This window comes from Echinops telfairi, unplaced genomic scaffold (genome assembly GCF_000313985.2).
Source record: "Echinops telfairi isolate 266 unplaced genomic scaffold, ASM31398v2 ScPeMD7_7400;HRSCAF=8409, whole genome shotgun sequence".
NCBI classification, from domain to species: Eukaryota; Metazoa; Chordata; class Mammalia; order Afrosoricida; family Tenrecidae; genus Echinops; species Echinops telfairi.
In genome coordinates this window covers 43,137,808-43,156,599 of record NW_022111300.1, presented here as the reverse complement: position 1 = coordinate 43,156,599, position 18,792 = coordinate 43,137,808, and the positions used below count along the sequence as shown (strand labels likewise).

Here is an 18,792-nt window from a genome sequence, read left to right as displayed (position 1 = left end):
GCTTTACACAATTGATGTGTGTATGGATTGTGATAAGAGTTGTATGAGCCCCTAATAAAATGATTTTTTTTTAAATACACCAGAAAAAAAAAAGGTGAACTTTTCTCTCCTTCCCATTCCTCACAAATCCCCATTGACCAACACAAGTATCTACTTCTGTGAATTCACTCTGGATCAGCAACTGGAAGGGTCATTACTTCCAGTTCGCACAATCCCCTCTTCTGGGTCAGAACGTAAATGTGGTGCCTAGAAACCAATTTCTTTAACGTATTTCGGAAAGAATAATTCATCAGTATTTCATGCTCCAGTATATATATATAACAAGTTTGTATACAGTCAATTTATCTAGGAAGTATAAATTTGTCTAGCAAACCAATACTGTAAGCAATATCTAGAAGATATGACTAACTACATAGAGTAAGCACCATCAAGTTGTACAGAAAAGCTGACATACAGGTGGTTTATTCCATTTCTTAAAGAGAATCACTGCAGGATGCTTGTGGCGAGGAGGAGGGACGGAGGAGGCATAGAGGAGCAGAGCATTTACTGGGTGTGTACTATGTGCCAGTTCCTTGGGCAGAAGGCTGCAGGCCTCTCTCTCGTCATTTAATCCTCACAGTCATTTAATCCACACAGTCTTATGCTCATACTTCAGATGAGAACACCGGCGTGCCATGGTCAAGGATCATGTGCGTATAAGGCCACCCAGAGAATGAGTTGGGTAGGGGAGATGTGAGCGCTCGCTATGATATATGTAGAGCCTGGGCTACTGCGTGCTCATTTTAAAACCCTCTTACTAATTCAGACCAAGGTTTACCAGCTATTTTGAATCTGCTTCAAACTTTCTCCATATCTATGAAATCTGTATCTACTCTTGTATGAACCGGAACAGAGGAGTTTGTGTCTCAGTGACATGAATTTATTAAACTTCCAGGGATATAGTTAAACATAAGTTTACCAACTAAGCACAGCCAGCCATTGCGTCCTTGAGCGCATCAAGTCTATCTACAGTTAGCAGCGAGTGAGTCAGCATCTAGCAGCGCTCAAAACAAGAACGAGTTGCTGTTGCGATGATTCTAACTTATGGTGGATAAAAATGACGCTTTCTTCTCCCATAAAAAGTGACAGTCTCAGAAACACACATGGGCAGCAGGCTGTATCTACTCTGTCCTATACGGTCGCTATGGATCACAGTTCACTCTATGGCAGTGAGCTTGCTTTACAGGTGCCAGAGTACATACATTAAGGAGCTTCTCTGGAATTTTCAGAAATAGATCAGCAGGTCTCTCACTTGGGATGCCTTTGGTAGACTCAAATCTCCAATTCTTTGGTTAGCAAACAAACACGTTAACCTTCTGCACCATGCAGGGACTCCAACTGAATATTCGTGATGTTTCTTTCAAGTATTGCCAGCCACTACAGGAAATGTATACACTGTTTCCCCGAAAAAGAAAACCGTAGCTAACCGGTTCAGGTTCCCTGAATACATTCAGGGTGGGCTAACTTCAATTAATTCATCCAAGTTTTGGGAGGCTAAATAGTTCTTAAAACTATGAGCCAATACTCGTGGCTTCGTGTTTACCCTGCCTATGAGGCAGGACTACTCCTAGGCTACCACCTGAGGGGTTTCCTGATTGCTTAACCTCAAGTAGGAGATGGGAACTTCCTTCTGATTGAAGAGCTTGATGGGAACAGAAAAGCCTTTATGGTTGACAATTTAGTGCAGAGAATTCATAGAGAAATTCAAGGATGTTAGTCCATTTAATTATCTATTTGGTGCTGTAGATCACTATAAAATACCAAGAAGAATTCTTCAACTCCTCCACATCCATTTAAAACCTATTTTTCCCCTTTACCAATGGTTTGCACAAGTAACTGCAATCACTCACAGGTGTGACAGAAAATCTGAATTATGAGTCATTGTTGTCATTACTTTTGTGAATTACAACTTTTGGTCATACGAGTTTGACATCAATTATCAGGGCAATTCGTGTCACATACAGCTCTATACGAGTGTGCCACAATCTAATGCAACCTCCTCTTAACCATGAGGTCCGGTTATCAAACTCGGAGGCCAAACGGAGCCCACCCTGCAGGTTATTGGTTCACCCTCCCAACCCCACTCCACCCCAAACACTGCTCTTGGCTCTTATCCAACGAACTAAATCTGCTTTTCCAACTAGTCTAAGTCCCACAAACGGAAAACATTTAAAGGAGCTTCAAAGTCTTTTGAAAAACAGAAAGGATGATGAAATATACCCACAGTATTTTTGAAGCCCCGATGTAGTATTAGTCTGAAAATCAAACCTTACTCTTGTTAACTAATGTGCTCTATGTGCTTTAGTGTACTCGTGTAATTTTCTATGAAGATAATTCTATCTTTACCTAAAAATATAGATCACCCTCACATCTTGAACTATGTTCATCGATAAAGAAAATGGCAAGGTCTTCACCTGTCTCTATTTTTCTGTATTTCAAAACTGGGAGGAGCCTGGAGTCACGTGGGTCATGCAGGGGCTGCTCACAGCCAGGCGGCACTGGAAGCCACTGCAGCTCCTCGGGCCGCTCCACGCCAGACGAGTGGAGCGTCTGGGAAACCCACACGGGGGCTCTACCCTGTCCTTCCGAGTCGCTGCAGGTCAGAATCAACTCCAGGGCGGCGAGTTTTGAGATACTAAAATTTGAAGTGGAAGTGTTTAAGTACCATGGAGTGCGAAAAGGACAAACAGATCTGTCTTGGAAGTACGACCAGAGTGCTTGTTAGAAGTAAGGATGGCGAGACTTCCTCTTACATACTTCACACATGTTGTCAAGGGACACCAAAGAAGAGGGGCAGGTCCCTAAAGCAGAGGGGCAACAAAAAAGAGGACGATCCTCAATGAGATTAACGTCACAGTGGCTGCGACATGCACTCAAGCATAAGGACAACTGTGAGAGGGCCCAGGAGCGGGCAGCCTTTCCTTCTGTTGTGCACAGGGTCACCATGAGTCAGAACCGCTCGGTGGCGCACCAGAAAACAAAGAACATCCAAGGAGAGCACAATGGGTGTTTTCTCACTGAAGAGGTTAGATTTTTTTTTTCTCTCCCTAGAATCAGCTGGTAACAAATCACTTCCATTGAACAGATGAGAGCTGGGGGCAGATCACATGGATTGGATCCTACCCTCAGTCATTTCCACTTTGTGGCAAGTTCTGTGCCTCATTTCCCTCTCCGAATGGAGAGCCAGGGGGACTTACTGCAATGGATTGTGAGGATTAAAAGGGTCACCCTGCCCCTCTTTGAAGCGCTCAATAAAAAGGCTAGAAAGTTGTTAGGTCTGTCATTTCAAGCCCCTCCTTTTAAATTTGTCCATTTTAAATGAATTTGTTAAGATGATGACAACTACTCTATCTGGCCAACTTTCTACAGATGATTTATAAGCAAATAGCCTACATTTACCTTTAAAAAATACAATAAAGGCCTGGTGATTGGGAAACAGCATTATGAAAGATTTAGTGTCAGCATGACAGCGGAATAAAGTCGTTTATGTTATAGCACATCTGATGAGATTAATTCATTCAAAGAAACAACCACTTTCTTGGTCACAAGACATCAATATTAAGCTTCCAAACTTCTTCAAAGGAGAAGCTGAACATTCAAATGCAACGGACGGGCTCTTGATGGTCGCCTGTACTTGCCTTTAGGCATGCAGGAAAATGCAGACTGTACAATCCGGAGGAGAGAAAAATCAAAGTCTGGAGCGCGCTAGTTTGCGTGGGAGAGGGAAAGAGGGAAAGCACTGAGATAACGCAGAGGCCCCTGTGTAACAAGAACCGGTACCAGCTGCACGTGGAACCTGGGAGCAAGTGGGAAAGCAGGGCTGCTACTCGGTGCCTAACTGGAGACGTTCAGACACTAACAACATAGTGATTCTTTTACCCGAGCTATGCCTGTAGGCGGAGCCAAGTTGAAGGAAGGTACATGAACTCACTTTGGAAGTGATTTTCAAGCAACTATGGGACACTCAGGCCAAAGGAGAATCTATACTCTCACCATTCACTAGAGAAGCCTAGGTTTAAGATGGGGAGTAGGGAGTCATTAGCATGTCAGTAATAGTTAGAATCACATGAAAGAGCACGCAAAATCATCCAGAGAGGAAAAAGAAAATGAATGGCAGTCTACCATTTTTGATGTCTTTATGCCCAAACCTCTGAAACACCTGATTTAGAATCCCTCAATAACACCCTTATCAACAAGCTGAAGCCAAGCACGAAGAAGCATTGATCAAGACATAGTTTTAGGTACATTTGCTTCTCTTCCATAGAAAGTAGAGGAAGGCAAGTTATTTTGAATCAAGTATTCATTTGACTCAGACAGTACAATAAAACATTTTCTTCGTGTTTTCATAAAAACTGAAGGGTTAATAAACCAGTTTTATTAATTGATTATCTGAGAGTCTCACCACAGGAAACCGACCTATTTTGCTGAAGTTCTGCAGTCAAAAGCAAGGGCAGTGGTGACAGTCTGGCAGGAACGATTGAAGATTCACACAGATCTCGTGTGACTCCACTCTTCCAGGTGGTAAAAGCTAAAAGATGAGAAGGCCACGGGGGGAGGGGCCAAGTCTAGCGGTCAAAACAAAAACACTGATTTCTGTACACATAATGCCTTCAAGCCTCGGACTTGGTACTTTGGTGTGTGTGTGTGTGTACGTTAACAGGTTAAATTTCTTATCTTTCAGTCAGAATAAATATATAAACAACATCTTAGGAATCGGGTCTTCGGGAAGTGGTAAAATGCACAAATCAATATTTAGTCTCAGACTAGAAGTCCTTCTTCAGCTTAGTGCACGAATATATGCTAAGGTGTCAGTTTTATATTGATGACTTCAAAAAGCTAGACAGAACAATGGACACTGCATTTTTACACAGGTACAATGAAGTAACTGTTTAGTAATGAAAAATATTTATACTTATAGCCTTACATCACTGTTGCTCGAAATAATGGCTGGAAATGGAAAGCACAAAAAGGAAATTTGGATTTTTTTAAAAGGAGACAAGAATAATACGCTTGCATTTTAGAGAATGAGTGTGCCGTTAAAGTAATTACCCAGTATCCCCAGACATGTAGGTGGGTGGTGAAGTCATTTCACTTTTCAGGCTGAAAAGAAATCTTCCAAGACTCAAGGGAGTTGGACTGAAAATGCGGGGCAGAGAAGGGTGCTTACCACTGCACAGGCTCTGAAAGCAGACCGGCCTGCTGGTCTATGCGATTGGCCCTGCCCAAGCTCCTCTTACAGCCACCTCCTTCCAAGCTCCTCTTACAGCCACCTCCTTGTCTAAGCATTTGGAAAAACTAGTACCAACCTCGTAGAAATTTTGTGCTAGCCAAGTGCAACATGCTGAGTACAAAACCAGTTCAATTCCTCTTGCCCTTCTCTCGTGCTTTTCTTTATTCATAGGATTCATCTACTAACATACTATGTATTTATTACTAACATAGTGCCTCTCTCTCACCACCAGACTTGCTCCATGTGGCAAAGCTCTTTGTTTTCTTCACTGGAAGACCCCAAACACTGAAAACCCCGCTGGCCATCAGAGCCCTGGGTAAATATTTGTTGGAGAAATACTAAAAACAATGACTGTATGCTATTCATTATGATATGCCCAGTACTCTGTAGTCACCGCTAGATTTCCTCGTGTGAAATCTGGCTTTGCAGTTTCTACTTGAGAGGCCAAAGAACGTGTCCTGTGACCCTGGTTATCAGCTGTGTGTGTTCTCTAAGAAAGATTATTAATGGACTAGATTGTAAAGTAAGAACTTCAGATACAGTAGGTCCTCCTACAAGAAACTGTAGGATTCCACAATCCAAGAAAATGCAAAGGTGCACCTGGAGAAGTACACCTTACACAGTATACATAGTATGCTTTCCCGAAATCGACAACTTTGACATCAGGAAAAGTCCACAACTGCAAAGATGCCATTAAAGACACATGTCTCCAGAGGGCCCCGAGAATGAGGGAGACCGTGTCCATGCTAGTTCCGTCAGCGCTGAGTGTGTGGCGCCAGCAAGATGCATGTATTCTGAGCATCTATTAATCGACAACAGGTAGAGGAATGCTTACCTCTGGATTACTAATTAAAAGGTAGTTACAATTTTACAAAACCATTTCCCCGAAAGTAAACCAAGTACAGTCAATAACATCCCTTCTGGCCCATCTATCACCATGGTCTTTGTTGTAAGTTGTAGACTCTGTCAACTGCACTGCTGATCTAGTGTCTAGCTGTCTGCTTGTGACCATGCCTGTGACTTCTGACCCTTACTCACGGTTATATGGTCAGTTTGTGCCCTTGCCATACTGAACCAGAGGCAGGAACATTGCAGTCTGGCACTCAGAAGTGATCTTCTTAAAGGGCCCCATACAGATCTGTGAAGGAAACCCTTCCCAAAGTCCCTGTAACCTGCAGGCATGGCAAGGTTGCTTTAAAATGTAACATGGGGGCTGGGGTGGGGAGGTTTTTTTTAAATCATTTTATTAAGGGTTCACACAACTCATTACAATCCATACATACATCGATTGTGTCAAGCACATTTGTATATATGTTGCCATCATCATTCTCAAAACACCTGCTTTCTACTTGAGCCCTTTGTATCAGCTTCTCATTTTTCCCCCTCTCTCCCTGCTTCCCCCTCCCCTGGAAACCCTTGATAATTTATAAATTATTATTATTTTGTCATATCTTACACCAGCCGACGTCTCCCCTCACCCACTTCTCCGCTGTCCGTCCCCCCAGGGAGGAGGTTATATGTAGACCTTGTAATCGGTTCCCCCTTTCTCCCTCACCTTCCCTCCACCGTCCTGATATTGCCACTCTCACCACTGGTCCTGAGGGGTTATCTGTCCTGGATTCCCTGTATTTCCAATTCCTATCTGTGCCAGTGTATATCCTCTGGTCCAGCCGGATATGTAAGGTAGAATTGGGATCATGATAGTCGGGGGGAGGAAGCATTCAAGAACTAGAGGAAAATTGTATATTTCATTGTTGCTACACTGCACCCTGACTGGCTTGTCTCCTCCCCGCAGCCCTTCTGCAAGGGGATGTTGTCCTATTTCCCACAGATGGGCCCTGGGTCCCCACTCTGCACTCCTCATTCACAATGCTACGATTTTTTTATTATTTGGTCTTTGCTGCCTGATACCTGATCCCTTAGATGCCTTGTGATCTCACAGGCTGGTGTGCTTCTTCCATGTGGGCTTTGTTGTTTCTCAGTTAGATGGCTCCTTGTTAATTTTCCAGCCTATAGGAATCCAGATTCTATATCTTTTGACAGCAGGCCACTGTCAGCTTTCTTCACCCCACCCAGAATGCAAAAAAAAAAAAAAAAGGCACTACACAAAGGAAAACTAAACTACCCCAAAGGTCTCATTTTAAAAATAAGACCTACTGAAAATTGATGAGCTTTATGCCTATCTTTAGTTAAGATTTACTCCATGAAGATAACTTAGTGTCTTGATGAAAATGGCATATTGTTTATATTGGTTACATATTGACATGATTTAAATTGCAGTGATAAAAATAAAACTATGCAAAAGCAAACAGGCATAAAGTAGCAATCTTATGATTCTGAAATTAATAACCTAGGAACACACAATGCTGTCATTTTTACTTCAAAAAAAGCACACAAACATGGTTGGTGAAGAGACAGATCTCAAATATAGTGTTGTAAAATCTGAGGCAAACCTGCTCAAAAAAGAAGCATATTTTCCCATTTGCACTCTACCATTTTCTTTTAAAAATGTGGAACCCGAGTTTCAATATTTTTATACATACCAAAATGAATTCCACCAAATCGCAACTCTGACAATGATCTATAATTTAAAAAGTGGGATCCACGGGAAGAATTTGGACCTTAAGATAGAATGTTAAGCAAAAACGGAGTGTGCAGGTTGGCCAAAGCATACCGGCTTTACTCTGTAGAGCCGATCAATAGATATTCGCTTTAAGAAGAGAGAAAGAAGCTGCCGCATATTTTCTAAATGACAAGGTGAAGGTTTAAATTGTCTCAATCAAGATTCAATTTTTTTCTACCCAGTTTTTCCAGCTGTTCTCCTCCCGCTAAGACTATTCATTGCAAGTAAATTCAATTAGTTCCAATTGATCATCACCAACATTTATACATCCATATTTTCTTTGCCTTTTAAGACAAATACTAACAAAGACTGGGAGGCTTCGCTTCGGGTGTCCTAAGGCAAACATTCACAGCTCACTCATTTCCCATCCAAGAGGAAAATTCCAGTAAGGATCAAAGGATCATCCTGCCTTTTGAAAACACACGACCTCCACTGCATGTCACCTTTTAAATGTGCTCTTGGTCAGATTGTTCAGAGCATCAAGTTCTTGATTACTAGCAAAAAAACATGTGTGCACCTATGCACATTAGCCTAACCACAGCTTCCAAATAAGGGCTCACTCGATCAGGCACATTTCTGTCGTGGTAGAATCTCTAGTTGCTTTATAAAAATGCTAAAAGGGGCAATTCTTTGTTTTGGTATCTAAAAAAGAGGACACATCAGGCTTCTTTCAGAGCCAGTGGTCCAACTGGCCCATCTCCCCTTGGGGCAGTTGTGCTCACCCCACATGAGATTGCTGTGCTGCAAGCCGGTTTCTCGCGATGCAGCCACCGTAGTTCTCATAATGCAATTTATATAGGATTCTAGTCAATGAAGCGAAATACGGTTTTCTTCTAAACATTCACAAAAATCCATACCACTGCTTAATCAAGTCACACACCCGAAAGGCAGCCAAAGCAAGCCACAGTCTCTCTCTCTCTCTCTCTCTCTCTCTCTCTCTCACACACACACACACACACACACACAAGAAAGACACCCTAAACAAGCCACAGACACCACCATGCAAGTTGCTTTGACAACATGCTAAGGAAGCCTTTTTCAGTTACTTAAATCGGCGGGATATTGAACTGTCCTGTCTCACGTGCCCGTGGCATGAAACGAATAACTCAACTGATAAGAGACATTCATCACATATGTTTAACCACATTCTTACAGATTAAAATATAGTTTATGTCGCATTAACGCACTCATCACCACCCTAGCCTCTCATTGTCCAGCCTCTTGCTTTGTTGAGCGAGCAGGGCTAACCCAGCAGTGCTCTCTGTTTGGGAGCACACAATTCCTAACTTCCAATGCACTGGTTTGATAATGCTACCTTGAGGGCACACGAACCCATTATTTCTTCCAGAAGGCCAGTTGAGCTACTCGACTAGATGTGAAACTCAAAAAGAAGCACCTTTTTTTCTTTTTCCTGTGAATGAAACAGTTTACTTTTTATAGAAAAGGCATTTAAACCTGACAAGGGGAATGAAAACCAAACAAACATTATAACAGTAAAAGGACAGCAATGAAATTGAATAAGAGAAGGTGTAGTTGTTAAACATCCACCAGTGAAATATAGCGACTGAACCAACTTCCCGAATGATGAAGGGCTAAGTGACTTTCAGAAAGGCTGGAAGTTTCTGAAATGATGTAGGCTTGAGTTGGGCAATGGTTTTCTCACCCAGGAACTGATGCACTAGAATGAAAAAGTAACAGGTAGCCACCACCACCTCTCCCTTTTACTGGGAAACAAATGCGACCCACCTTGGACAGCTGCTTATTTGCATGCATGATGTCACGAGTCTGACATTACAATAACATACAGAGTAACTTCACTACCCTAAACAATTTTTTTTTAATCCTTCTCCTTACCCCTCTGGTGACCACTGATGTTTTCATTGTTTTATCTTTTGTAGAGTGCTATACAATTTGAACTAGGTGGGTAATGAAGGCTTTGCAAGTGCTCAAAAAAAAAGATGGTCCCCTCAAGGTTTTCCACAGTGGAAAATGTTAAAGCCATTAGGTGGTAACGGTTTGACGTGATGCTCAGCTGAACTGGGCTGATACCAGGTGAGAATGAGTCAGTCAGTACAGGTGACTCAACAGGCTCCATATACACTGATTATCATGTGGACAGTAGGGGGTTACCGCGAGCCAACTCAGCTGGAGCTAACACGAACCAATCAAGAAAAACAAAACCACAAGCTCACTGCCATCGAGCCCATTCTGACTCCAGCGACCTTATAGCACGTGGCCCCACGCACTGGGCTGCTCTCTGGCGGGCCACCAGCTGCTCCGCTTCTGTCCAGTCTCAGGGCCCACAGGGACAAGTCTACCCGGCCCTGCAGGTAGCAGTGAGTCAGCATCGACCCGATGGCAGTGCACTTGGTTTTTTATAGGACAGGGCAGGATGCTGCTGTGGGTTCGAAGCCGGGAACACTTCATGAGCGCAGAAAGCCCATCCTGGGCCCGAGGAGCAGCTGGTGGATTTGGATTGATTTTGTGACGCGCAGCCCAATGGGCAACCCATATGCCACCAGGGCTCCCTCAACAGCATATGAAAAAATGGAACTTTCACTTTTCAGTTTTAGCACACACATGCATGGAAGAATCTATGTAGCATTTATGTAGAGCTTAAAAAAACACCCACCACACAGATCTTTAAAGGGAAAAAGAAAACTTCCCTGTAATTGCTCCTTTGTCCTTTTAATTTTTTCTTGGCAAGTATCTTCTGAAATTACTATTTTAAGCTAATATTTTTTGCTTCATTTTATTACCGGATTGCTTTTACATCTTAACCATTTATGCCAGATAATAAGTTTGTAAATCTTAACATCAAGAAAAATATGTGCATTTGGTACCTTTTATCCTCTGCACTCAAAGAATTTGCCTTTGGATATCAAGTAATTACAACTGATAAACTTTCTATAAATTATAAAAGCTGAAATGCACATATATTGTGTATGTATCTGTAGTTTCAAAAACAAACAAAAAAACACACCAAACTCACTGCCATCGAGTTCAATGCTGACTCATAGCGATTCCGTGTGGGTTACCGAGACTAGAACTGTTTATGGGAATAGAAAGCCCAGTCTTGCCCCATAGGAGCTGCTGATGGTTTTAAACTTCCAACCATGCAGATCGCAGCCCAACTCATAACCACAACCCCACCAGGGCTCCTATTTGCAGTTTGCTTCATGTAAATAAACATACTTGGCTTTATATATACTATATAAGCATATTTGATATACAGTGCAAGTATATATATAGGATTACTTTATGCTAATTTATATGCTCGATACAAATATGAATATCCAAAACCTAATTTAAATAATTTAATAAGGCACCATTCATTTCAAGTTAAAAGTATAGTGTATTTAAGTTTCCTTTTACAGCCTATATCATATATACTGTGATTACAACTGCGGAGCCCTGGTGGTGTAGGTGTTACTCATTAGGCCACAATCCCCATGGTCTGTGATTCGAAACCAGCAGCAGCACTGAGGGAGAAAGACTGGGCTTTCTGCTCTGTTAACAGCTACCGTCTCAGAAACCCACGGGAGGTCGCTATGAGTCAGCGCGGGCTCGACGGCAGCCAATTTGGTTTTGGTTATTACAGTTTTAGTATTCTTCACTTTTCTCTGTACTTGAAAATCTTCAATATGTGCGTAAACTGTTCTACATGTTCCAAGGCTTTTGTCATGAACTACTCTCTAAATTAGAAGGTTGGCCAAAAATTAAGTGCACAGCTAGTAGGCGCATTGTTAGAGTGACAATGAGCAAACCTGGACCAAACGTTTCCACGTGGTTCCAGCTGAAGATCAAAAAGGGTACTAAAGAGTCTCCTAAAGCGAAACATGCCATCAATACAATTTCGATCCCTCCCATCAGCATATTCACTCCTGAGTAATGGGCCTGGAAGACAGTATTGAACAGCGCCCCACCCAAAGCCTAGTAAGGAGGTTTGTCGCTCCTTACCAGTGGTGATGTCATCATCCACAAGGTCATGCTCTTCCTCCTGGACCTTGGTCTCTGTCCCTGAGGTGTCCGGAACAGCAGTGATGGTCTGAATGGCTTCTGCTGTAACTCCAGCTAAAACAAATGGAAAATGCAGGTTTCACTTTTTAAAGTTTCAAAAAATAGACCCAAGTCTTTAATGCTAGAATTTACTTATTGGATGCAAATGCTTTACTATTTCATGAATATTAACATGTGCTTTTTTGAAAAATAATCATATTTTTCATGGCTACAGAGGATTTCCTTCTAAACATGATCTGGAAAAACAAAAGGGTGCTGACGTACATTTTTACTGAACTTCCATGTTTTTGTGTTATTTTAGCTGATGTAGACAGAAAGCTGGATTGGTAAGTGAACTGCTGTAAAACTACTTTTTATTAGTAGTTTGTTTATAAATTGGAGATTGGAAGAATGGAGACAAAAGTGGGATTTACACACTGGGTCGAAAGAAGAGACCTTGAATCTAGTGCCTGAAACAGTTCAGCACCTTACGCTAGGAGAGGATTAGATCTGAAGCCAGAGAACTGCCCCACTGGAAGACCCTCCTTGAAAGCAGCTGTTGACTAGATCAGGGGATCAAGCAATTCCACCTGAGAACTTGATGTATGTGAATCCCTTTGCTGACCAACCTGTTTGCCCACTCGAATCCGCGAGTTCAATTTTGGGTACAAAACATTCTTTTGAGGGGAGCAATTAAATGGTCAAAGAAATTCTTCAAAAACTAAGAATCAGAGTACTATTCACAGAGCATTTGCACTATCTTTTAGTCTTGTAAATAATCTAGAGATGATTTAAATTCAGGAAGAAAATAAAAAGAATACAGAAGGATGTGCACATCTCATATGTATGCTGTCCTAATGTTTTCAATTTTATTTCTCTACTTCATTTCAAGTGGTTCTAATATCCACTGCAATAGCTACACAAGGCTCACAGACAAAATCCATGAGTAATGGGTTTATTAAGGAAGCTAACAAGTTGTAATGCCAGTGCCAGTGTGTAAACTCAGGGTTGAGTTTTAAGGATCTGTTACAAAGTTCTTCCAGGTCTGTTAATAAATGCCCAAAGGGGCATACCACTCCCCTATGAGGCTCAACCTGTAGGCATTCTAGTTCAAGCTCAGCAGGTCAGCAAGCCCAACACCCAGAGGCACCCACTACTCTATAACTTGCCTCCTCCACAAAAGCACTCAGCTTTACATGCTCCCTGGGTTGAGAAGTCCACCACTGTTTCACATACTGGCTCCTGGTTCTGCTGCTGCTCTGACATTGGATTTTCGGGATTGAGGACGTTCTCTGAGCAGAGATCTCAGGTCCAGCGTACTCACTGCTGGCTCTTACTTGTAATGAGATGGCTGCGTCTCAGAGGGCTCATTTTATATGCAGCAGGAGGGCACGCCTATTGGTGATTTCTCACAGTGAATCCCATTTGTCTCTTCCCTTCCCGTGCAGAAAAACTTCCTTTGGTGGGAGTTATAAATCGGAGATTGGAAGAATAGAGACAAAAGTGGGATTTACGAAGTTAGAGACTTTGACTAGCAGAGCCATGTTAAATGATTCTCTGCCCCTACAATATGTGTACAGTATACCATTTTATAAAAGGGGATTGAGCATGTGTGGATTTGGGTATCCCCAGGGGTCCTGGATCCAATCCGCGACAGATACCAAATAACGGCATTTCACTTTCCCCAGTGGTGCAAATGGTTTGTGCTCAGCAATTACCAAAACATTGGCTGGGCCACCCACTACTGAAAGGTCATGGCCCTGACAACCCTCACAGGCTGGCTACTCTGCAACACCGCGTAGCCCCCCAAATGTCTGAAATCCCAGGATGTATGAACGCAAACGCATCTGTGTCCAACTCAATCTTGCTGCTTCAGGATTACCAACAGAGAAAGCGAAGAATTTTATTAGTGAAACCACCATTAGTGAATTCAAACTAGACCTATAAGTAGGCAGTTTCCAAGTTCTAATGATTTTAACTTGGGGAGAAAAGGCACCAACTTACTACTGGCACCTGTTCAAAGTTTCCCTACCCCAAATCAATCAATCAATAAAGCATCGCTAAACCAATGTTCTATGTAGAATGCCAAATAACAATGGCATCCCTTTACAAATGTGTTTTTAATTAATCATTTCGACAGAGGAGACCTCACCTCAGGTGGGGTATGTTTTCAAGATGTGGAGAGAAGGAGAAGACCATTCAGTGGCTGCCATCCAACAATGTGCTTAAGGTCACCCCACGTCCACAGAACTCGTACAAGAGTGATAAGCGAACCTTGTTGGAAACTCAAGTGAAGATGAGGGGGAGGGCATGTATGTCTGGGGGAAGGCAATTACATTTCTGCTGGTAGGTAAACCTGGAAGAACTATTTCCCATGTGGAAAGAAACACTTAGCAATATGTATATAGAACACAAGGGGAGAACAAGCCCACTACTGTGTTCCTAATTGGACACTTTTGACCCAGTTTCTAACCAGCCCTTGGTGACCAAGGCTGTGTGCGATTGACTACTGGGACTTTAGAATGTCCTTATGAGGCACACCACATCCTTCAGCGGCCACATCAGAAGGATTCGATGTGGAAACCACACTAAATGAACTGGGACTTACCTCAATCTGACCTGTAGCAGATTTAAAGAACGGGCATACCCATTGGACTTCAGGCTGAACTGCCCTAGTGTGAGAAGCAGCAGATGACTGATATCCCAAAGTTACGAATTGACAGTCATTGGACTTTAGTCTGGAGCTCTTGCTTTGAGGGTGTCCAGTATCTGGCAGCCCAGAACCACCCTATTTTTACTGTTTTAATGCCCTCCTTGTTCTCTTATGACATTAATCTGGTGGGAATGGATCCACCTTTATGAACATTATTGAAAGTTATGCCCAATCACCAACCTCCACTGTGTGGTGTCCAGTCACTTCCAAGTCAACAATTCATGAATTCCAGTCTGAAGCAGGCCTAGACTTGTAAAATTTCCTTTTCTCAATAGTATTTTAAATTCTATATCATTGGATAAATTAATTAATTACCTTATGCCTCAGTGGAATCATTTATAATGTTCTCTATAATAAAATGGTAAGGATGTATCTAAAGGAAACCAGAGACATATGTAAACCAAAGATATGTGAATGGATTTGGGGCTTGCACTTAAATTCTGGCCCTAATGAAAGAACAATTAGCTCTTATGACATGGCTCTGCTCAATGCTTGCCCTCATGAAAAGATCAATGAAGATATGGGTGCCACACCAAAGTGTAATGAAAAAAACCACATGGTGCCCAGGTATCAGAAAGAATATTGTCTGGAGTTTAAAAGGCTTGTCTTAAAACAGCAGCCACCTATGTCTACATGGAACAAATACACCAGCCTGTGTGCTCCAAGGTTTGTAAATAATAAAACCAAAATTCGGAGGAGGGAATGGTATCAGAGCTTAAATTGTGAACACCCATTTGCAGGGTTCCCACACAGATTAAGCCTCCTGTGAATCCCCTCTAGCCATAGTTGAGGGATGTGAATAGCCTTGCTATTATACATACAGCATTGTAAATTCAAGGGCAGATGCAGTTAGGTTAAAATGTAATACCTTATCATTTCATAGTTGTTTCACTTTTTATCACTGTCTGCTTTCTTCTCAATTGAGTTTTTCCTGCATTTTGTCTAGTCATTGTGGTTATGTTTGTTTGCTTGCTTCCTGTTTGTGTTTTGTGTGATTTTCTGTGTATGAAATCAATGATAGGTAGTTCTGTAGAGACAGCAACTGGATTGATAATTGCCAAGGGCACGGCAGAGGAGGATGGGGGGAAATGGGGAGCTAACCACATACAGTGTGAGAAGAAAATGTTCTGAGATTATTGTGGTGATGAATGTACAAATCTTAATGACTGGATGATTTAATTGTGTGATTTATGAAGTAAGTATATGTCAATAAAACTCTTTTTTAAAGTATTTTTAATTATCACATTTACAAAATACAATTTTAAAGTAGAGACCTTACTAGAAGAAATATCACCCAGCTAATCACTTAATTAAAGATAGCAGGGCATAAAGCCATCACAAAGTAGAAGAAGGTAGACAGACCATTTCTAAATAGAGATTTGCTTTTTAAGTACAAAAATCAAAGGACATTATTTCATATTATTGAATCAAAATATATATTGGTGAACTCTCCCAATCTTGTTCTTCCCTTGATCTTGGGTGTTTTTGTAAATAATAACAGACAGGGAAAGCACATTAAGACAAAAGTGTGGGTTGCAGCAATTATTTATTTTCCATTTCTATAAAATCAGAGAGTCTGCAAGCAATAAAGTTTACAAAACTATGTACATTTACCCCAGTTGGTCAAACAGATTAAGTGATTGCTCAAAATAACACAGCTACTAGATTCAAGAACCAGGATTGAATTGAGGATCAGTTAAATATCCCAACTCCAGTCAAAAGACTGAGTTGGAATGATAACCTACCTAAGAATCCTACCTAACTTTGCTAGAAGACAGAAAAGGTCATGAGAATGGAAAGACCAGTGCACTACACTCAACTCTCACATTCAGATGGTGTGGATCACTGGAAACTAATTTTTAACAGCTTTATCCTAAGGAAATAATGAGTGGTGTTCTCAATTTCAACTTTTGAACAATACAGTTGTTTTAAATACAGCTAAGTCATTATTGAACTCTTCTACACACTATGTGTGTATGTATATATATATATATATCCAGTTAATGCCATAAGTTGGTTATCTCTAGGCTCCACAGTATTTGGCTACATGTTACCTCAAGATAACAGGTAAACTTTACAGTAGACAGCCTAGGAAAGGCAAAACCATAGGGGCAGATCCCAAAGCAGTGCTAGCCAGGAGCTAGGGCGTTGGTAAGAAGATTGACTACCGAGAGGGAAGAGAAGATCTTGTAGCATGATAATAATCTGTATTGTATTATGAAGGTGGACACCAAAATCATAAAGCTATTTACTAAAAAGGGTGAATTTTAATATACATGTATTATATCCTCGTAAGCCTCATTAAAAAAAAGAAGATTCCATAACATCATCGTAACTAATAAGAACTGTGAACCCAATGCTATTTTCAATGAAACAGAATATGCCAAGGGAGAAAAAGTCTGACTTTCTTCCTGGCATAAAACAAATATAATTTCTATAGTATAAACTTTTCTATACGAGAGACCAGGTTACTGGTCAGATAGACACAAGTGGGACCCTGGAAACAATGACCTTCAACACATATCAGGTCTGGGACTGAACTGACTTCTGTGGGAGACGCAACAACCACTTGAGATCAGAAGGGTGGCACTGACCCAACGGCAAAGGTCAGAGGCTCACAGGAGGAGCAAAGGGAGGAGGAAACAGGAGGAGCAGTTGGGAACAGGGACGGTGCACAAGGGCTTGCAGTGGATGAGTTGAAACACCATGTGCACAGCCTGTTCAATGCACACCTGATGACCGGCTGTTCCCCTTCACCTAATCCACAGTAAAAGGGAAGGACAAAGACCTTCCTCATGGCCAGAGAAGAGGAAATGCTCCTGGGAAACTTGGAGCAGAACCCATTACAAACACATGTGAATGTGAACTTTCACTTCTTGTGGACTGACCATCAAGATCATAAAAATGAGTCACATGGTGGTATTTGGTTCTTATCTCATTTGCTGGATGATCTGTCAAAGCATATCATAAAATCTAACAAGACGAATTGCACTCGGTGCATCCGAATTAGGAGCGCTGGTAATGCAGCAATTGGGACCCGCCAGCCACTCCACAGGAGAAAGATGGAGCTGCTCTCTCTGCTCGGATGATGATGTGCGCAGCCTTGCAAACCCTACAGAGAGGCACCGTGAGCAGGAACTGGGTGCGGTGAATTTGGGTTTTAGGCTTCCTCATAATTTTAAACTAGTAGAGTAATGGGCACCTCAAAAAGGTTCAATAAAGACATCTTGGGTAGAATTAAAAACCTTCAATGCCATGATACAAATGATGTGATTTAAATAGGTTAGAGCAAAACACTGTATGTTTGGGGGAAAGAGATTAACCATGCAACGCATTAATGAAAAGTCCAATGCTGCAGCCTAATAGCATTATGCGGATGGCACAGTACCGGGTGGTGCTTCGTTCTGTGTGCAGAGGGAGGCTATGAGTTGAAACCGATTCCATGGTGCCTAACAGCATCAAGAAGACACTGAAAGTACCTGTGAGTCCCCAAGCCAAACTTCTCCCCCCAAAAAAGGATGTTCTTGCTGTTGGCTGCCATCCCTGATAGACAGTGGCCCTTATATAATGTAACGAAACAGTGCTGGGGCTGTCTCATCCTTGGAATCAGTTGCAAATTGAAATCATAAGGTCCATGAAGTTTTCAATGGTTGCTTTTTAAAGAGATAGCCAGGCCTTTCTCCCTAGTCTGTCTGAGCTTGGGTACACCACTGAGGCCGGTCCAGCATACTAGCAGCATGCCCCATCAATGGAGTTCTACGCTGTGATTCCACATCCTGCTTTGGCAGTGTGTCAGACTGTGGTGGCTGGCACACTGCTGTGATCCTAGAAGCTACAAGGGGGTTTCAAACGGTGATGGAAAAGTTCCCTCATCTTTCAATTCCATTTTCCCATGAACTTTTTGAAGCTTCCTTGTGTCACAAGGACATTTCAAATACCAGCAGGTGTCATCACCCGTGCTGGATGGGCATCAGCAGAGCCAACAGTCTAAGATGTCTGGGAAGAAAGGCGGGGAGATGGACTCTTGAGACAGGAATCCAGGAAAACCGTTATGGGGACAACAGAGTGTCGTCTGCCTCACTTGCTTTGGACACTTTGCAGGGGGCAATCAATCACTGACTGGACATCCTGGCTGCTGAAGCGGAGGCCCAGGGTGGGAGAGATGGGGAAAATGCTGCGAGGGGGGGG

General features: G+C 42.1%; 1 protein-coding gene across 2 annotated transcripts in view; it reads right to left on the bottom strand.

The window, feature by feature from the left end:
* WDR7 (WD repeat domain 7) overlaps nucleotides 1-18,792 on the bottom strand; it is a 349,883-nt gene that overhangs the window by 192,616 nt on the left and 138,475 nt on the right. For both annotated transcript variants that reach the window (XM_004703006.2, XM_004703007.2), the window contains one exon: nucleotides 11,853-11,966. In XM_004703006.2, coding sequence (XP_004703063.1) covers nucleotides 11,853-11,966 — 114 coding nt within the window. The remainder of the gene's footprint in view (nucleotides 1-11,852; nucleotides 11,967-18,792) is intronic.